Here is a 22,008-nt window from a genome sequence, read left to right on the forward strand (position 1 = left end):
TTTAAAAAGCCTTCATACCTAAAATGCCCATGAAGAGATTTTATTCTACTTAGGCCAAAGATTCAGTCAAACATTTGAAAAAGCCATTCACAAAAGAACTAAACCTTTTAACTGCTATTTGTTCCCCTCCAGTTTGAAAACAAGGAAGAAAAATAAGAGAAAAACAGGGGAAGAAATAAGAGTAAATTATTAATATCTTATTATGGCTTCAATTGTGAGTAATTTATTCAAAAATATTTAATGAGCAGCCACTTCCACTATTCAAAGCATTCAAGATACAGCTGTGGAAATAAAAAAACAAGACAAAACCCAGTGCTCACGAACCTTCAGATTTTTAAAGTTCAAAAGACCAATCCAAAAAATGAAGTTGCCTATTTTTGTGGAACCATTTGTATCCATCACAAACAAGTGGAGCCAAATAAAATCCTGAATTCCCAGACCCCTATATGCCACTCTTTTATGCCCTACCAAGACGATTTGCTTAAGTTCTCCAAGACAAGTGCTTTACCTCACCATTATAAAGTGATGACTAATGAGTTATTTCATTATGCACATAAATTACAGAACAAAAAAGATATTAATTCATTTTTAAAATGCTAATTCCAATTATCAGAGTAGCTTTTGGCTTTTTTTAATTTTGTTTTTCAAAAAGGTCCCTTAGGCAACTGAAGTTTTCATTTAGTTTAGCCTTAATGATTATTTACTGCACCCATAAATTTATTATAAGGAGAATCCATATGACCTTCAATTTCTCTAATTTAAATACAAGAAAGTACAACAGTAACCAAAACACTTTCCAAACATATTAAAAAGCATCATTTTTCACCACTGAATTTTCCTACTGGTACACTCTATTCTTTTAAAACCATTTGCCTTATTTCAGACGTTAAACAGGCAGAAGAACTCAAGTTCTTATTTTTAAAATGTTCGCCAGACATATAAGAATCGTATCTTCTTAGGAAAGGGTTTAAAACATTATCTATAGTTGGCTTTGTGTTTAATTGGAGAGGGTGTAATTTAGATTGATGTACAAACCTGTTCCTCCAATTATATGAAAAGAGGCTTATTTTTTCCCATGAACATGTATTATGAAATACTATATAAACTTTTAAGACTGTCACATATTCAGCCTATGTACATTCTATATTTACAAAAAGATTTTAGATGGTTTAACATAACAAAAACACAGTAAGATCATGATGTAAAGATTAAAAATATAGGGTACTTTATAAAGGAGAAAATAATTATTCCACAAAACTCAATGAAGGATGGTTGCTGCAACTGAGACCTAATTTGATTTTGAGTTTCTAAGTAACTATCATCATTAGATAAGTGACATACTAGTTCATCCAGTTTATCAAGAAAAGGACTTTTCCCTCTCACTCATAGAGACAAGCTTAAATGCAAGAGATACTAAACATAATGGACAGTGTCTTCAACACTTGGTAGAAGATGCAGATTTTCATGTGGCAGAGACTGCACAATGGTAACCTATGAGCCAGATTCAATCCACAGCTGTGTCTTTTTTGATACTAGCAGGGTCTTCAAAAATTTTTGAGTTGTTGCCAATATTTAAAACTTTGGAGATTTAACATAAGAACTCTCACTTCCAGCTTCTCTTGAAGAATCAGATTTGGGGGTATTGGCCCTACATTTCCAAGTGGTAGCAGTTGGCTGAAGCTGATGGACAGCTGTCTGTCCTGCACTCCCCAGACCCCTTGCCACCACTTACTCATGTCCTCTGCAGACATCAATCCTGCAGGCACCTGAGCGGGGACCCCTGAAAACATATGGTGATCTCTTATAACAATCTTACTACGAAAGTTGGGTGCATGATACAAAATCATCAATCTTTGACAGCCGGTCTGCGGAAGGCTAGAGTGATGGAACACAGGGGCAGGGAGCAGAGCTCAGAGTGGGGTCTCTGGCTGCGCATCAGAAACCTCATGGGGCTCTTTAAACAATACAGAAGCCAAATTCCAAGGACTTTCAGGACTTCTCAAGAGTCCTTGGCCATAGAGTAAGAAACCATTGAGAGAACATCATTTTCATTGTTTTAAAGTAATATCCTGTTTTTGAACAACAATCACATATGCAGGACTGATACTGAGGAAGTATGTATCAGAGTATACTGGCTCATGTCTCGTGTCTGATTTGTTGGGCATCCATTCTACCCAGCTGAAAATGTTTTGAAGATCACCCCTGTGTTCATGGAACCCCAACACATACAACAGATAAAAGCAGGGCTGCTCTTCTTGAAGAAGGGTTAGGAAGGCCAACCTGCTTGGATCTCCTGAAGTAAAAAATTGTTCTCAATGAACAAGTGGGTACCATGTCACTATGCCCATTACTCTTCAAAGTCAGTTGACTCTGATGGCTCTGTCAAGAGCTGGAGTGCAACCATTGGCCAATGAGCTCCTTGGAAAGTTCCTGAAGGACAAACATTCTATGTTGTTGATTATAGAAGAATACATAGATTTAGTAGTCTGGCATACAGTTGGCCAAGCAAACATTTGTTACTAAAGCGAAAGTGACAGGAGATGGAGGGCCACTGCACAGGAAGCAGATGCAGAAGTAACAAGGGCAGGATCTAAACCTTCCTCAAGAAAGTGTTTTCGGTCTGCTGGAGCGCCTAAGCAAGGAACAGACTCGAGACTCAGAATTACATACTAGTATATGATGGATACTTACAAACTTTTTAAAGCAGCAAACCCCATGTCTAAACCAAATTCTACACTGAACTCCAGTACTATATATAAAACAACAATGAATGCAGCTGTCTTCAGACTGCACAGTGGTAAGAAGCCAGGGTTTCCCATGTACATACATCCATCCCTTCTTCCCATAAATTTGACACCTCCTTGGAATCCTAAGGCTCTGTGGAACAGTGTTAAAAACACTGTCATGGGGAATAAAAGATATGACTTTGGCCTAGACATTTTTAAGGCAGGTATTAACACCTTGATCATGATCAATACATATGAAACTGAAGCCACTAATCAATTTCAATATCTAAATTATTGCTTTGAAACAGTATTTTGAAAAACAGACACACACAGGTCAAACCATTAATACACAAATCAATGAACCAAAGAGCTAACTCTTCCCTGGCAAAACTCTCACGATGCAGAAATAATTACATTAAAACCAACCATTTGTTCCTGGTCCTTTATAACTCTTAAAACAATATGCCTTTTCAACTTATCTACTTTACAAACCTGAATCCCTATCTTCTTTAATCCAAATAATTGAGCAACCAGAATCTTTGTCATCTCAAATACTTTGTGAAGAAAAAAATATGTAAAAATTTAAAAAATAGTAAGTAGCTAAAAATTTTAAATATTAAGCAACTAATATTTTGTTCTCTATTTCTGAAAAGGGAGAATAAATTCTACATTTTTAAATATACGAGCTTAAAATTTGGTTTCTAAAGAACCTTGGTTTCATCATCTTTTGTGGTGGCACAACTCAAGGAGTTTTAAAAGGCTTAGTTTACAAATTCAGTGTCCATGATTTGAAGACATCACTATCAGTTTAAGGAGAAAGACAAAAAGAGTGTAGCTGGATCCAGGAGAAAGGCCAGATTATTTATGCATCCACAGAATTTTTTTCTATTCTCCAATGGTTTAAAAAATAAAGAAGGAAGATGTTTTCCCTTTACAAAGAATAAACACGATTACACTTCAGGAGGAAAACAGTAACCTAAACTTTCAGCCCTGGGAAATTCCTTCCCAAATTTTCAACCACTTACAAAAGCCTACAAAGTTTGACCTCCACACCATCAAAGCAATGTGTGTCTGGTGCACATTCCCAGTAACCCTATGCCACAGAACCCATACATTCCAACACATTGAGCAAGCACACACATGCCTCCCGGCATCCCCCACCCTCAGCCCACAAGGGCAAGGTGGCTGCAGGCAGGCCTACACACCAGGCACTAGGCAGTGGCCAGCCCTTCCCAGCCATCCCCACAGGGGATGCACAGGGGATGGAGAATGAGAGAGAGGGGAAGTGGCCAGTGCAGGGCCTTTGGGAAAGAAATGCAAAACCTTTTGTGGGGCAGGCCAACCACATACTCAGAGAGTTTTCAAATGTCAAAGAAAAGAACAAGTTGTGTGAGGTTCCCATTCCTGCTGTCACCACTGGAATCACTTATTATCTTCCACACACTATCACCAAGGACTAATCTTTCCCACGTACTCTAGAATTATAGAGAGAGAAAACTTGAGCTGCATGACTTGGTTTAGTCACCTATGCTTCTACGGCCATCTCCTTCCTACCCTCCTCCTTCCCTCCCTCCCCCCTTTCTTTCTTAATAATTGAAGAGGCTAAATTGCACTTTTTCACTGTTAAACTGCTTTCATCATCTACATCTAACTCTTTCAAATAAAGAGACACAAAACATGTCACTTCAAAAGCTTATCCATATAATGAGGAAGAAAAACATCCACTGAAATTTCAAAGTATGCATTGCTAAAATCACAAAGATCAGGAGAGACTAAAGTAAAAGGTCTCCACATAATAAAAACTATATAGCTTGTCTTCACACGTGCTTTTTCAAAATATCTTCTACTTCATGAATTTCTGTAAGGTTAACCCTTCCACAGAATCACAGCTCAATTTTTTGCTTTGTTTTTCAAAGAGAAAGAGTAAAGAGAAAGATACAGCATAGTAATAAAAATGTCTTTTCCGGTAATATTTTAAGCTCAATCAGAGGTTCTTGATAGAGAAAAGTAATTATTTTATAGCATAAATTTCATTAAAGTATGTTCTTATCAAAAAAGTACCACTTCTCTATCTAGAAGCAACCTCTTATGTATCTCATTTCATGGGTAATATGACTATATCTTAAGTCCTATATCACTAAACAAAAAAATAGTCACAAGTGCATAAGATGCTTACATATTGTGTCCAAATGATCATATCAATCTTTCTACTCCCTGTACTTTCACTGCCTTTTTCATGTGTCAAAATGTTTAAAATTTTCTAATGTTAATGAGATGAACCATTTTATAAAAATTAATTTGCAAAAATTCCATTATTTTCTTTCTCCAAACCATAGGCATTTTTTAAAAATACATATAAAAATGAAAGCATGCCAAAGTTTGTGCAACATTCTAGATCCTAAACAAAAAAGCCTGAGGTTTTTTTTTTTCAGGATTTGAGAAAAAATTATCTGGGCCAAAGGTCTGGATTATAGACCTTCCTCCCACATTGCATACATATATGTTTTTTACATTTAACCATCAACCACAATGATTTTTTTTTTAAACACCTTTTTCTCATTATATAATTACAAATGTCTCTACTATAGGACTACTTCAAGAAAGTTCCTTCAAATTATAACTAACATTTTTCATTGTTTTTCAATTACACTAAATTAAAAATAAACTGAACTTCAGACCCTTACCTTTCTAAGCATATCTGTTGTACATATGTAAATTGTGTATCTTATTCTGAGGAAAAATATACAGAATTACTCTATAACCTATGTACACCTTATCACAATTTCCTACATTATTGCTAGGGTGCTGTTGCTGTATTCAAATTAGACAGACAGCAAGGGTAACATGGCCACTGCCTTTTTGAAGCAGTTTTTGTCAGCAGGAAGGAGGAATTGTTTTGGAGATTGAAGCATCACAGCCCTATCTGTAAAAAGGATTAAATATGGTTCTCTTTGGGCTGTTGGAGGATAAAATAGAAGGTCTAGAAGGCCGAGTCCAGGCCTATGTCCAGTAGCACATAGCAGCTATTCAGTAAGTATTATTTACCTTTCTTCCTCTCCATCTTTTGGGTCAGAATTCCATGGAAAATGCAATACCCTACTCTGAACCATACTGACTTGAAGAAATGCTTGGGGAGATGGAAATAACCTTCTTTCACCTATTTTTTCTTCCTTGATAATTCCTCCCTCCTTCCCACCACCACCATAAATATAGTCCACAAAAGTTCAAGGAAACAAGAAGATAAATACAGGAAAAGTTTACAATTGAGGGGAAATGAACTGTACTTCACATCCTTAATTATTGAGCGTATATTTGAGTGATTATATCATTAGTAAAGAACTCTGAAAACTTTATGAATACTGTCCCTATTAACACTCATGCCATACTCACAGGACAGGCCAAAGGCCTTATTTGGTACACAAAGTGAAGCAGAGAGAGATACCACCTCTGGGGCCAATCTGGGGAAAGATGGCAGTTTCTACCAGGGAAACACTTAAACCACAACACAGTCCTGACCTCCCCACAGTGAGCTGGCTGAAACCTGTGAAGAACTCACCCAAGTGATTCCCTGAGCTAGACTTTCATTTCCCACATGGCACACAGTCTTGACCAGGGCTATGCCTCACTCCTAATCTGTGTGGCTCAGATGTTGAGAGAAACGTCTGTTTTGGCAATGTCCTATTTCATAACACAAAGAATGCAACCCCTGAAAAAAAAAATGTAACAACAACAAAAAATATAACCTGCTTAGGTATACACCCCCCTTTTGTCTATGGGCAAGCCTGTAGATGGGAGGAGGTAATGCTGCTTTTAAATTACATCTGTTTGTTTCTAATTGTTTTTTTCTAAAAACTATAGCAAAGCACAGATCATTCAGACAATGTAAGATCTACTTTTGTGTATTTCCATCATTCTTGAACAGCACCCTTTGAACCTTATAATACTTTCAGCTGACTTCTTTAATTAAAAAAATTAAATGTTGGTCAAGTATATAGAGGGAGAATCAAAAGTCCTGGGTTCTATCTCCACTACTTTATAGTCATGTGGTTTATAGGCAAATCATTAAACTTCTCTAAGTTTCTTTATCTGAAAAAAGGCAAAATATCAATTTTCCTATCTTCTTCAAAAATTATTTGGAATAAATGAAATAATGTGTGGAAGAGGCTGGAACAGCATCAGTACTATATGAATATAAGAGGTAGGCACATAAAAAAATACATCTCCCTGGGATAATGCTACTAGTATTGTTTACATATCAATGCATGGAGTTGTGAAATAAACTTTCTGATCACATTTAAAACAAAAATTAAAAAATTCAAGCTGCCCACTAAGGCAAATTCATACTTTGGGGACTTATTAATTATATGACAGCAAGAAAAACTGAAAATATCATTCTTATAGTAATGGTCCCACAGAAGTTTTCCTGGTCATTAGGTACAACATTTTTTATGATATGAGTAAATATTAGAAAGGTACAACATTTCTTGTGAGTAAATATTAGAAAGGTACAACATTTCTTATGATATGAGTAAATATTAGAAATTCTAAAAATGCATCAGAATTTTAACTTTAATTTATTGGACTTATTAAAATACCAACTTTATTTATGAAATATCCTTAATAGTAAACAGAATGGGAAAATTCTAATTAAATGTTCTCATTTTAAGAAATAAGGTGCAGAATAAATAATCAGAAAAGCGTGGAATAAACAAAATGTATCTCAAAAATGCAAACTCATTATTTAGTGAAAACCAGAGGCTTGGGGAGGAGACATACAAGTATTAAATGATAGAATAAGGTTAGTTTTTGGATTTGGTTGCCTCCTATTAATGCAAAAGCATCCATTTTTGCTGGTCCATTTATTTTATCTCAATATGCCATCAAACTCTAAAATAAATTAAAGGAATAGTTATTATATTTCCCCACCTCTTTGGCAGCCAAGCAACAGAATTGGAAATTTTCTGCAAAAGAAAATAATTTTTCTTCACTATTTTATGGAGACACCAGACTAAAGTCCATGATCAAAACAGGAAAAGTAAAACCTTAAAAATAATGCTCTGAGCACTCTGCAATTTTGCTGCCCAAAATAGAACTCATACAATCCATGCCACCAAATGAAAATTACAAGTTTGTGAGCATGAAGGCAAATTATAAAGTAAAAGATTTAAAATGTTTTAATGGTGATAAATGGGAGGAAAACTGTTATCTTTATTGATGTTTGTTATTTGCTATTACTTGTTCAATAATAATGTTTTGAATGATAAACTAATCTGAACTAGAATTTTAGTGTAAGAAGGATAAAACTTAACTAATAAATTATTTGGGCATGTTTTATTACACAGAACTCTCCCATCCTTCAATTAAGAAGTCAACATAGCCTTTGAGAGATTATGGTTTTGACTAAAAGTTTCAGAGCCTAAATTTTTAAAAAATTGGTTTAGCTATGCCCCACTACTCTCTAACATCGACAAGAACACTGAAGACACTTTAGTAGTGTTTAAATATAATTTTAAAAAATACATTTTGAAATTTATAATTCAACTTTCTTAACAGCCTCCCAAAAAAACATTTCAATACTATGCTTCTCCTAATGAAATTGATTCATTCAGAGTAGTCGTGCTATGCAAAATACTATATTGCCTTTAAAAATACAGAATTTCAAATGAAAATGAATATTCAAGTCCTGAATTTTCTAACACTTAAAAATGGCTTTTAGATCATCAAAGCCTTCATACAATCACTCAGGAGAGGGGACATCCAAGTTAAAATGAAGGAGGGTAGTTTTTGCATTGGATGATCCTTTCGGTAGCATGTTCACCAAAAAAGCCACTGCAGGTGCCTGGGACTTGGCTTTCACAACAAGGTTAACCACCTACAAGATTTATGCATCACTCAAGGCAAATATCATTGCACTTGCTTCCTTTGCCACAAGTTTCAATCACCCTGCGATTTTCATTAGCCTTTTCAGGACTGAAATCCAGAGCAACTATTGCTCAATTAAAAGTCTCCTCCTGTTCCCTCTTAATACCATCTGTCTGAAACTACTGTCTCCCCCCACCAAAAAATACACACATACTTGCACACACCCCATTCAATCAGAGAGATGAAACAGCTCAGATAAAATATTCTCTAACAACTCTGACCAATTGCTCATTTACTTTTGAGGGTTTCATTACAGACCTGGAAGAATGATTCAGCTGTAGACAGCAAATATTTAGAAAGTTTGACAGTATCAAACATGTATAAATAGTTCCTGAAGAAATCTGGTTTTCATAGCTTTTGTGACTTTTAATACATGTGCCCAAGTTACTATCCTTTTATGTACAATTCAACATCATTTACATTTCCTCCACCCAATACTTGAAAACTTAGAACAACTTCCACCAAAAAAAAAGCCACATTTGTTTACTCAAAATGGTGAAATGCTAATTTTGATATTCAATTAGTTCTATACCTTCTAATGTCTTTTTAAAAAAATATTTTCAAAGTTAAAAGCATTTCCTCTTAAAGAACATAGATCATTATGTATAAAAGGCTTTGCACAAATAGTACTGATCTTCCTTCATCTTCTCTCTACTAAATGATAATCTCAGGTTAACATAATAAAAAACAAAACTCTTAGACCATCTCTTAGTGGTCATCTTATACCCCGCCATAAGTACAAGGAAACATTATTATTACTGAAAAGGACAATTTGGCAAATGTACTACATATCACCAAATTACCTTTTAGAATTAATGTGCAGGTGTTTAGCCATTAAATACAATTTATACTACAATTTAAAATTGATATGTATTTGGTAAATTGGAAAATCAAACAAAACATAAAGTCTATTTTGATTTGTAGATTTCACTTGTTTTGAATATTTAATTAAATAATGTAAAAATATCAAATGACCAGTCTTTTAAAAATGTAAACTAGAATTTTAACCTACATCATCATCTAAATTATCAAGTAATTTTTTCTTTATTGCTTCTATTTTAACTCTAATATTTATCTCTTAGAGGTCACAACAATGTGTAATTCTCTATGGCATTACCTAGAACTGTATGAAAAAATTATTAACCTTTTTTAAAATGAGAAACTAAAAGTCCAATTCCAAAGCCAAATCAAAAGTAACCTCATAGTTTGATATCATATATTTTGTAGTAATATGTATTATATCCACACATGGAATGTATACAATTAAATCCAGGTATTAACTTCTAATTCAACAAATTCTTAAAATAGAAGAAGGCTACCATATGATTTTAACCTAATAAAGTGTTTTCTGTTTCTAGAAAATTAAAAATTAATGCAGCAAAAGCCTTTGTTGCAGGAGGGCTTGAGGTTGGGTGGGGTTTTTGTTGTTTTTTTTTTTTTTTTGCTTTTTGGTATTTAATTCAACTATACACAATGTAGTACATACAAGCAAAATACAATTGAGATACTGTTTTCTTTAACATTCCTATAGGAGACCAAATTCATTTGCATTGGAGAGAACACAATTACTGATTTTTAACTCATGAAAGACAAATTCATAGCTTTTTCCTACACTACCTCATAGTATTCACACCATCTCAGTGGAAGAATGTCTAGCACCACTTGGTTACTTCCTTAGAAGTGGGCAGAAATTGCATTTTTCAAAGTTTTGTTTCTCACAGAATCATTCAACTTTAGATACAAAAGCATATTCAAGTTAGCATGTGTCTTAGCTCAAAACAATTTATGCAATATGTGTGTGTGTATATAATTTTTTAAGTAAACTTTCAACACCAAAAATGAAATTTCTATCAAAGAAGTTCCTACAACTTTTAACAGTGTTTTAAAGCTTACCAGTGTTTTTCTCTTTAATAAACCTTTGACCATATATACTACCAAAAAATGTGAATATAAAAAAAATCCAAAGATTTTTATTCAATGGAGCCTGAAAACCAACTTAGAAAGTAAAAGAAATAAATGTTCTGTACATGGCTCACATTACAATAATTTGCATTTTGTAAGAATGAAACACATGTGGCAAAAAGAAGAGTTTTCTACTTCTGAATGACCCTGAGAAAATAATGGTATGTAGCCTGTCTACCATAATAGCACATATAAAATGATGCTAGAATATTTAACAAAAGATCCCATTGGTAAGCAAATAGTATGCCAGTAATTTCATAACTTCAAATAAAAACATCTCCCAAACTATCATTAGTTTTAAAAAAATCTATTTGGGATCTAGATATTAAAACTGATTCTTGAGAAATCAAAGAAATGAGTATAATATAAAGAAAACTATTAATAGCATTCAATTGTTGAATGATTTTTAAGTGAGCAAGCAATGAAGATGAATTGTTTTCTTCACATTTTCACTTCCACTAACACAAAACCCACATATAGAATTCACTTAACACGGACAAATTTACTTCTAACTTGTTAATTTTCACAGAAATACAACAAAAGGACACCAAAATAGTCACCATATAACATAAAAGCTTCGGTTTCAAATGTCACAGTACCCTGGTTTTTGTAAGCTACCAGCGTGGTGGTGTCCAGTACATGAGAACATACAGCTGCCTCATCCCAGGAGTCTGATCTCAGTACACAATACCAGTCATTAGCTATCTCTCCCTTAGCCTGCAGTGCAAGTAGCTAATTTCTGCATTTTAAACTAATAAAGAAAAGGAAAAAAGGATTAAAACCATCCAATCAGAAATGATGCAACTCCTCTACAGCAGCAGCTTATGCATACATTTGGAATGTTAAACATCTTCAGTGTAGTGAATCATACACAGCGCATTTTAATCTACCTCCTGGGTATTTCATATTGCCCACATGTTCAAAGAAATCATGTACTAATAGGGCTGTATAAATCCTAGATTGCTCTTTATTTAATTTATACTAAAAACTTGGGACATACTTTTAATTCTGAACTGTTATATAAACAGAACAAAATTATTTAAGTGACATTCCAGCTAACAGCAAATAATCTCTGCATTTTAAAAGCAAAAAGCTAGGAAGTAGTACATTTGTAAGAAGATTTATATGTTAATAAGTTTAGATAAATTAGTATTTCACTTATATTGCAAAATTAAATAATGTACATTGCAACATGAAACGAGACATCAACTAATCAAAGTTAAAATTCTAGTGATTTTTACTAATTATAATCCCAAAAAGGATTCACAAAAGCTATACAGCCAACAGAATGAGACATTTGTAGAAACATAGTACAACAAATATTTTGAGTGGTTCTTTCAAATCTTGTTCAATATATTAATCAAATTTTCAAGTGTTGAGATGAGTAACTAAACTTGCAATAAATATCACCAAGCTTCAACTTCATTTCTTAAGAGAAAAAATATTATTTTAAAGAAAAGCATACAAATTTAGAATACTTTATTGAAAACCAATTAGTTACACATTACATCTTTTCCAATAGAGAAAGGAACTAGCTTAATATTATGCATGAAACTGCACGTCATAATTCTTCCCTTTTTTTAAAAAAGGTATTAAATAGTTTTCTGATATGCCAGAGTCACTTGCAAACAAAAGATATCCTGTTGCTTAAATTAAAATATACCTGGAAATGTGCACACAATTTTTTAAAAAATCGCTTCAGCAACATTTATAAAATTAGAGTAGTTTGTTTTAAAATCTATTCAATCCAGGAAAAATCAAGTGGTCACACTATTGACTATCACAAATCATAAAGGTAGTAAATCAAAAACTTCACTTAGCCTCTCCAATTCAGCTACTTAATGACTAATGGTGAAGAAATGTATGTGAATGGGATATAAACTGTTACCACACACAGCAGAAGAATGAGTAATAAAGGGCCCAAATTTAAAGTCCACAATAAACTTTAAACAAAGATGTTCTCCCTCATTCTCTCCTCATAGATATTTCTCATGTTAGCAAATCACTGTGGAGAAATCCAACCTCCACAAAACTTGTTACTCCTTCATTAACAACAGTGCACTTAAATATAACTATAGATTTCACAATAATCTTTGCTTAGCCTCAAACATTTCTTACAAGCAACAACAACAAAATGCTCACAAACAATACTCAGTAGACTCAGTGACCAAAAGTCTGGCTTTTAACTGCCTGCCATCCAATCCAAACAACCTACTTCTTTAGAATGCTATACAAAATATTGACCCTGTACTGAATTATTTTATTATTCAACACTAAACTATCTAAAAATGAAAAGTAATTAATCGCTAAGTTTAGTTAAGCAATTTAGCTGACAGAGTAAATATTTATTCTTAACATCTCACAGGAAGTCTTGACAAGCATTTGCTGCCATTCTGCTGGAGGTAGGGGTGGGACTCGGGGGGTGGGGGTGGGAGGCAACTCTTGATAAACAAGTTAAATGGTCCCAGTAAACTGAACACAGCTAGCATTCGCCACACCGACCCCCAATTAGGCATCAGATATTTTCCAACTACAGTCAACACCTTATATAATGAAAGTAAAAACTGTTAACTTTTAAAACTATGCATCTCCACTAACAAAACAAACAAAAGCCTTTTTTAAAACTACAAGAGCACGTTTTCAAAAGCTGAGTGTATGTTTTTTACTTATACGTAAGCCCAATCACAAAAAAACTAAGCAAAGTATATTTACCTTAGCTTTTTAGAGACTGAGTAATCAACTTCCATGATTTTCCCATGCAATTCCACTTTACCTTTAAAACAGAAATTAAAGCACTCAGAACCTTCCTTAGATCGAACCCGCGGGGGTCTAGGAGGGGCACGCACAGAACTCTACGCTCCGGCTCCGCCTTCGGGCGCCCTCAAGGGGTCTCCTACCCGGCTCGAGCTGGGCGAACTTGGTTCCCAGTGTAAAGAAAGGTGGGCGCCCCGCGTCTCAGGACGAGGTGGGACGGGTGCGAGCCCGGATCCGACCCCAGGTATAGCTGTGGGTGGCATTACCGGAAAAACAAATTTAATAAAGAGCCGCGCCAATTTAAAAGGATGAGCTCATTTGAAACTCAAGCTGCAAGGCTGGCGCGGCCCCGCTCTTCTCCCGGCCCCCACCTCTCCATTCCGCTAACCCGGGACCCGAAGGCTCCGCAGCGCTCCCCTCCCTGCCCTCTCCTCCCGGTGCCCCCGAGAAGGCGCGCCGAAGCCCCCTGGGGTCCGCTGCAGCCAAAGCTCCGTCCCTGCCCGCTTCTGGGTGTCACCTTGGCCTCGCCACCGCCCCGCCCCCACCCCACATGCCCGTGGGTAAGGGGCTCCCCCTTGGCCTGGGTTCGGGGGTCGTAGGCTCGGGGCCCAAGGCAGCTCCGAGCAGTGCGTGTGCAGGACAGAGTTGGGGAGTGCGCGCGCGCGCGAGTGTGTGTGTGTGTCGCTCTCCGTCTCCCGTCTGGGCTCCAGCGCGCTCGCGGGCCCCCCGGTCGCCTCTTTCCCGGTTCTCAACCCGGGCCCCCACCGAGTTGAGACAGGGCACCTCGTAAAAAGGTGCTTCTGGCCGAGCAGGAGGCGGGGGGACGGGCGGCGGAAAGCCCCCAGCCTCGAGTTCTTCTCAATAAAATCGGACAAAAAATTCAGAGAAAAATAGGAGCGCTTGAGAGACCAGCGAGAAGCGACTGAGGTTCGGAAGAGGACCGAGAGAGATGTGCCATCGTGCGAGGACTGGGGTTGGGGGAGCCCTGAGACCTTGAAGGGGATCGTCAGGGTGGCGCCGAGGGGGTGCCGAAAGTGGGGGACCGTGTGGCGAGGTGGGGAGGGGGTTCGAAAGGAGAGTGCGGCTCAGGGGACGCCAGAGGGCGAGAGGTCCTGGGCACGAGGCACGGTAAGAGGGAAGGTCTGGCTAGGGCAGAAGGAGATGCTGGATTTGAGGGAAGGGGTCCCTGACAAAGGGGGTGACAGGAAGGTCAGGGAAGGGGGGAACAGGGGACTCTCAAAAGGTGGGGGTGGGGGAGCTCCGGAGGGCAGCTCGGGGCACCAGGGGAACCAGGGGTGGCCCCAAAGAGCAAGCAAGCCTCGGGGACGCTCAGAGCAGCCCGGGGGGCGCCCATGGCTGCGGCCCCAAGGGCAAGGGGTGAGTCTGGAGCTGTGGGGGGAGGGGAGCGGCCCGTCCCGGGAGCGGGCCGGCGGCGAGAGTTGAGGGTCTGGTGCGTTGAAGTGAGCGTGCGGGCGCGGGAGCGGCCGCCGGGCGCCGCCCGCCGGGCTCGGCCTCCCTGCCGGCGCCGTCCCGGCCAGAGCCGGGCGAGGCAGGGGGAGGGGGCAGCGCCGAGTGCTCACCCGAGAGGGTCTCGATGGCGCGGATGGCCCAGTTCTGGTCGGGGTAGTCCACGAAGGCGTAGCCGGACTTGAGCAGGACCTGTCCCGCCAGGGGCAGCTTCCTGTCCCCGAAGAGCTGCCGGAGGTCGTCGGCGGTGACGGCAGGGCTCAGGTTCCCGATGTAAAGCTTGTTCATCATCCGTCTCTTCCCCGAGAGCCCGCGGCTCCCCCGGCCCGGTACCCGGCGCTCCTCGCCTCCTCCGCTGCCCTCGTCTCTCCTCCTCCTCCGCCGCCCCCCCTCCCCGCCCTCCGCCCGCCCGCCACCCACCCCCACCCTCAGCCTGGCTCCCCCCACCGCGGCCTGCCCGGCCCGCCCGGGGGCAGAGGCGGAGGCGGGGACTCGGCGCGGCTGCCTCCTCGGGGCAGAGTCCCGGGCCGGGCGGCGGCGCGCGGACAAAGCGCTCTCTCTGCCTTCCTCTCTCTCCCTCTCAAGGCGGTGGCGGGAGGAGGAGCAGCGGCGGGCGGCGGCAGCGCACCCCGCGTGTGTCTGTGTGAGAGTTTGTACGGGCGTGTGCGCAGCCGAGAGTGAGCGAGAGAGCGCCCCCTCCCCGCCCCGCGCCGCTGCGCCCCTCGCCTCGCGCCCCCAGCGCTCCGAGCGCTCGGCGCGGCTCCTGGGGCTCCTGCCCCGCGCCCGGCGGGCGGAAGCGGGTCGCGGCCCGGGGCTGGAGCTCTGGGTGCCGGAACCCTGGGCAGGCGCGTCGCCGAAGCCGGGCGAGCGGCGGGGCGGGGAAGACGCGCCCCGGACGCGGGTGGGAGCGCGCGAGGGGGAGCGGCTGGGAGCCGCAGGCGTGGAAGGGAGAGGGACTGCGAGAGAACGTGGAGAGGGGTGTGCGCAAGGTGGACCGGATGTGAGTGCGCGGCTGCCAGGGCAAGCGGGAAGGTGTGTCTCGGAGGTGAGAAGCGAGGGCAAGCTGGGAGACAACAACTTTCGCGGCGACTTCACTGAGGCTAGCGCCCTGCGCGTTCCCGGGCAGTGCGCTCTCTCGGAGACCCGCTCCCCACCACACTCTCCGAGGTGACCGGGCAGCGCGTGTGGTCGAAGGGTCGCGGATGGGAGTCGGGACGCCTGGGGTCCGGGGTTGGGCGGGCCCTCACGGGCCGTGCACCCGGCGAAGTTGTTCCCGGACCTGGGCCTCAGTTTCCCGACCCGTGAGAGAAGGCGGAAGGGCAGAGCGGAGTCGTGTCCCCTCCGCCAGACCCGGCGCTCCCGGAACCCCGCGGCGGGCGGCAGCCTGGCGTTGGCAGCTGCTCTCTATTCTGGGAAGTGCTGAGGGCTTCCCGGGCAGCCGCTGCAAAGCCAGGTGGCGGGTGGGGAGCGAACGCGGAGGGGGCAGGGGCTGCGGCGGTGCCGGGGCGCTTGGGTCAGCGGCAGGGGGTACGGATGCTCGCTACAAGGCTGCGCGGCCGGGTTCAGTCCCGGAGCCGGGTGGTGGGAGGCGAGGGTGGCTGGAAACGGAGGAGCGCAGGCTGTGAAGGAGTTCCCCGAGCTTTGGGAAGGGCCCGGAGAGGAACGAGGTCCTTCCAAGCGGAGGAACAACGTGACCGACGGAAGAGGCAGGGTTGGGATGAGAGCAGTCCGGAGCTGAGGGGCTCGGGAAGGAGCCAGACAGGCTGGAGCGGGCTGCAAGTTCCGGGGCCCGGCTGGAAGCCTGATGGTTAGAGCCTGCTCTCAGCCAGGAAATGAAAGTCTATAGGAACAAGAAAATAGGAAAATGGCAGGATCAGACGTGAATGGGGCAGAAGAAGATTCCAAGCTCTGGACTTCTGGGGTCCTTAGGAAAATCCATGGTCTGTGAGGGCGTTTGGGGAGGTGGGGAGTGGTGTCACTTGGTGAAGAAGCCACGAATGTAGAAGTGGAACAGGTTCTGGTCTCCTGGCTGGATCAGAAGTAGTATTATCTTGCCCAAGCTTTCCTGTTGACGGGTCGGGTGGGGAGGAGTGGGGGTCGAGGGAACGCGGCTTGCTGAATTTTGTATTTTCTGCAAATACTCCCAGGTGATTCTTGTCTGGGAAACACCGTTGAAATGGAAGGCCTATCTGCTTAGGACTCAGAACTTCCTACTCTCTGGCCCCAGCTGTTCCTGAGATGCTCCAGCATCCCAGAGCCTAAGGTTTTGTAAAAAGGAGATAAAACAACCAGTCTTTGCAGGGCTGTTGTGAGGGCTACATGAAGGATAACTGAGTAGTGTGTTGAAACACAGAGGACACACACTTCATGCTTGCTTGTTTCTTTTCTTTCCCCCAGGAACTCATGAGCTTTACAATACTTTTCTTTTGAGGAAGGAGATAATAAATAATTGTCCATTCTCACCTAGATATTTGCAGGTATTTTGATTCTGGCTTTTGTCTCAACTATTCACATACTTGCTCTTCTGTAGAAAAGGAGTTGGATTTTACTGCTCCAAGAGTTGGGAATGAACATTGGCATTATTACCCAAACTAACACATAAACTAGGTATGGATGCTTCCCTACTAAAATGTAGTGGAAAAGCACAAATAGAAATGACTTGTGTGTACATAAACCTCAGCAGAGTGGGAGCTATCTTTAGAGTATTTATGCACATGCCCCTAATGGTCACCTTTGTATTAAAGGACAGCATGTTTGCTTATTTTATTTACAGTCATTCAGAGTTACATGTTGTAAGAGAGAAACAGGTTGGCCTCATTCCTCTCCAAAAGGTTTGTAAAACTTTTTTTGTTGTATAGTATTTTCACAGGATCCTACTGTAAAACCAAAAATGTTTTAATATGGGTACTTTAGTGGGCAGCAGATATAATCGGAGGATTCTTGGTAGAGGTGGCTTCTGGTGAACCCTTATTATCCTGTTTCACCAGTCGCTTGCAAACTTTCTTCTGAGAAATAATTGCTGTTTGTACTTTGTGCCTTCTGTCCTGCTGGTGTTTTCTAAACAGTGGTGCTGCAGAAGCAGGGCTTGAACAAGTGTGATGGAGGACACCTTTCCACCTCACCTCCAGGTTTGCAGCACCTCAGTTCCTTATTTTAGAATACAGAGTTGCCTTTTCACATGATAGGGAAGGGGTACAGGACCTTTGAAGACAAGAGGAGGCAGCCTCCAAATGTAAAGCCCGAAATCTAGAAGCCATTGCTCCTGCCTGGCAGAACTTATTTTCTACCTGTTTCTGTTGAGTTCCTCTGCTCATCCCTTCCCAGGAGCTGACATGGAGGTCACTTGGAGATCTTGATTGATCTGGACTCAATTTAAGCCTAATAAGCCAATATTTTGTGAATGTTTAATGGAGGTCAAGAATTTACAGAAACTCTCATAGTAGACATATTACTTTTTAAAGCATGGATAAGCCTTTTCCTTAAGAATTTGAAAGGCAGTACAGATACTCATGGTTTCCCATTGATTCTTTTGGGCAGCACAGTGGTAAGGTGGCTGCACAAGATTTCTTAATGCCACTTTGCAGGTAGGAAAACTGAAATGCAGGAAAGCAGAAGATTTCTTCATGGTCATAAAAAGGGCTTGAAACACACCTGAAAAACACATTTTAGCCTAACAAAGAACCCATGAGATACTGAGTCTTCATTTTGGATTTTTATGACCAAAATATTACTGTCCATGAACAAATCACCTTCTGATGGCATCACTCTGCTGGCCTTAACCTTTTAAATCTACAAAACCACAGTGGAAATGTTTTTGGCTCAACTCATAATGGTGGTCAGTATAACCAATGTTTCTAGATAATGTGAGGAGTTGGAAGAGAAAATGAAGCTTATTTGCTAGAAGGCTGAGGCAAAACCAGCATTTGGAGGTAATTCTGAAAAGATCATGCCAGCACCTGCCTATGCATCAGGAATGATTTGGTGGTAGGGTAACGTCCCTTAGACACCTTTCTTGAGCTGGCATAAGGCAAGTGTCTGATCTTAGTTGAGTTACTTCACCTCTCTGAGCTTTAGATTCCTCATTTATAAAATCGTCTGACCATTTCTTCACCATAAACTCTAGCCCCCCTGCAGTATTCATATTTTCCAAATGCTGGGCCATGTCTGAACTCTGCCCCTTTGTACAGACTGTGCTCCCCTTCCCTGGAATGTGTTTCTTGCCCTGATAAACTACCTCCTCCCCTGACTTGGCCCCAGGATACACACAGCACTTCATTCATACAGATAAAAAATATGTTGTCTGGTGGTAATAGTTACACAACTTTGTGCACATACTAAAAACCACTAAAGTGTATTTTAAATGGGTGAATTTCATGGTATATGAATTATATCTCAATATGTTTTTAATTGAGGGGGAAAAAAAATCTGTCTTCCCTACTGTATGGTAGGTTTCTGGAAGAATGAGATCTTGTCTTTTTCCTGTTTGAATCCCCTTTGGCCATTGTGGAACCCGGTCCATAATAGGGGCTCAGGTAACAATTGTTGAATAAGCAGTGACCATCTGAGGATTACTCTAAGGATTAAACGAAGATAGTATCTGTCTTGCACAGTGCTTGACGTGTAGCAGGAGGACCTTTTCTCCCTTTGTTGAATCCATTCATTTATTTATGGCATTACACAGTGCTAAGCACTGAAGATACAGAATGAATAAGCATCATCCTGATCTCAACGAGTTTATGGTCAGTGGTAGAGGTAGATGTGTAAGGGGATTAGAGTGTGGCATTAGAAGTGCCACAATAGACTTCGTGGGCATAAAAAGGAAGATGTCCCATTCAGCCTAGGGTTGGGAAGGGGATCATCATGAAAGAACTGGTGTTGGTTTTGAGGAATAAGTAGGGATTTGCTAGGATAGACTGTGAGAGGAAATACATCTTAGGAAGAAGGAACAGCATATGCAAAGGCACAGAGACATAAAAAAGTATCTGCTCCACACCTGAAATCAAATGCAAATGTGATTCAGAAATAAGTTTGAGGAAGAAAGTACAGAAAAAATAATGCAAAACAAAAAGTTCCCAGAATCAAAGACATGGATCTCTAGATTGAAGGACTTTACAGAAGGCCCAGCACAATGAATTACAAAAGATCTAAAGGAAAAGTACATCACTGTGAAATTTTGAACTCAATCAAATTATAAAAAGCATCTGGGGAAACCCAGGTCACAAAGAAGTTGGAAAAAATAAGAATGTATTTTTAAGACATAAAGGAAGCTAGGAGACAGAACAATGCCTCTAAAACTGAGTGGAAATTATCTTCAATCTGGGATTCTAAACCTAGTGAGACCATCAGTGAAAAAGGTGCAAGGGTTCAGACATGCCCCCATTTGGGGAGAAGCTATTGAGAGATAAGTACAAGCAAAACTATCGAAAAAGAAGACATGGGATATGGGATTTAGAAAATAAGGAATCTGACACAGGAGACCATGAATAAAAAATCCAGAATGCCTGCAATGCAGCCATCCAGAGAGCAACCAGCACAGATTGGAGCAAGAGGACATATGGCTCAGAGTGAGGTCTTCATGGAACAACAACAAAAAATGGGACTCATTTGTATGAGTGCATAGTAATTATTTTTGATAGGATGACAGGTGTGTTAGAGTTTTGGAAAAATTTAATCACAGGTGTATGGAAGGCTAGGCAAATGGAAAAACAAGGAAATCATTAACTCTAGGAAAAACACATGGTCATAGAAGAAAGCAGCAATGGTCATAGGCTCAACAGTGAAAATATTTGTACAGTTATAATGCAAACACTGACGTATTATCCAAACAGCATAAAGAGATCTTACAAATCAATTAGAAAAAGACAACCATTATAAGAATGGGGAAAGAATATGAATGGGCTAATTCACAGACCATTAAACTCAAGCTCTCACGAGTAATTGGGGAAATTGAAACTTCGCAACCATCCAATTGACAAAAATTTTAAAATGCTGATGGTACAAGGTATCAGTGAGAGTGTGGAGCATCAGAAACAGTCATCCACTGCTGCCAAGAGTACACTAGTACATTACTCTGAAAAATGATTTGTCAGCATCTAGTAAAACTGAAGATCCAAGGCCCTGAGCCTTGACTAGCAATCATTCTTCTAGATGGCTATTTCTTATCTCTCTTTACACCTCTAATTGTTCTTTCTCCACCCTGGGTCTCAGTTGATAAGCTTGCTTTCTATTTCACTGATAAAATGGAAGCAGTCAGAAGATTATCTGAGCACATACTTGTATCTGTGCCCCTAGACTGTGCCTTTTCTTCTATTTCAGTGGATGACTATGTATGATCTAGAAGAGAGGAGAAAACTGATGACTCCAGAGAAAATGAATAAACATGCACAGCCTTTGACCTAACAATTCTTCCTCTAAAGAAGATTTACATATGCACAAAGAAACACATACATGACTATTTATTATAGCATTGTGATAATGAAAAATTGAAGGGAATCTTAATGGCCATCAGCAAGAAAATGGATTTTTTTTTAATTGTGGCACAGCTGTAAATTGACTATTATATGTTAAGTCAATACATGTTTAATCATTTTCTCTGGAATCATTACTTTTTCCCTTCTGGATGAAATAAATGAAATAGGCTATATGTATCAACATTAAAAACCAAAACACATACTAAGTGAAAAGTGATATTGTAGAAGGATATGTCTGTTATGATACCATTTATACAAAGTTTGAAAACATGCAAAACAATTCTATTGTTGATATGGACACATTTGTGTGCTATAATTCTATAAAAATATTCATGGGAAGAACAAACTCCAAATTTGGGGTAATGTTACCTCTAGGAAGGAAGAAAAGGGAATAGGAGATGGAGGGGCACACATAGAATTTCCATTATATCTGTTTTGTTTTTGTTTTTTAAAGGTAGGTGATAGGTAAACAGGTGTTTATCTTTTTTATCTCTTTAGTAACCAGTTTTTTTTCTATCATGCAGGGGATAATTCTTAAGCCAAATTATGCATCATAATCACCAAGAAAACTTTAAAAATACAGATTTCCAAGACCTACCATGAGAACTTCTGAATCAAAATTTTTATAGCAGGGACCCAGGAATCTATGTTTTCAAAAAACTAATTTTATGTGTTATATATATATATGTGTATATATATATACACAC

The 22,008-nt window shown here is 40.4% G+C and overlaps 1 protein-coding gene and 1 long non-coding RNA gene across 3 annotated transcripts in view; one reads left to right on the forward strand and one right to left on the reverse strand.

The window, feature by feature from the left end:
- Window positions 1–15,212, reverse strand: part of IGF2BP2 (insulin like growth factor 2 mRNA binding protein 2) — a 158,285-nt gene extending 143,073 nt beyond the window's left edge. For both annotated transcript variants that reach the window (XM_045539861.1, XM_045539860.1), the window contains exons 1-2: window positions 14,945–15,212; window positions 13,323–13,383 (exon numbers count right to left, since the gene is read on the reverse strand). In XM_045539861.1, coding sequence (XP_045395817.1) covers window positions 13,323–13,383; window positions 14,945–15,122 — 239 coding nt within the window. In that variant the 5' untranslated portion in view covers window positions 15,123–15,212. The remainder of the gene's footprint in view (window positions 1–13,322; window positions 13,384–14,944) is intronic.
- A 596-nt stretch (window positions 15,213–15,808) lies between these two features.
- Window positions 15,809–17,645, forward strand: LOC123630353. The gene is made up of 3 exons (XR_006732654.1): window positions 15,809–15,998; window positions 17,229–17,308; window positions 17,605–17,645. It is a non-coding gene; the product is annotated as an uncharacterized LOC123630353 (long non-coding RNA).
- Window positions 17,646–22,008: the final 4,363 nt, after the last annotated feature.

The sequence above is a fragment of the Lemur catta genome, chromosome 1 (genome assembly GCF_020740605.2).
Source record: "Lemur catta isolate mLemCat1 chromosome 1, mLemCat1.pri, whole genome shotgun sequence".
Lineage (NCBI taxonomy): Eukaryota > Metazoa > Chordata > Mammalia > Primates > Lemuridae > Lemur > Lemur catta.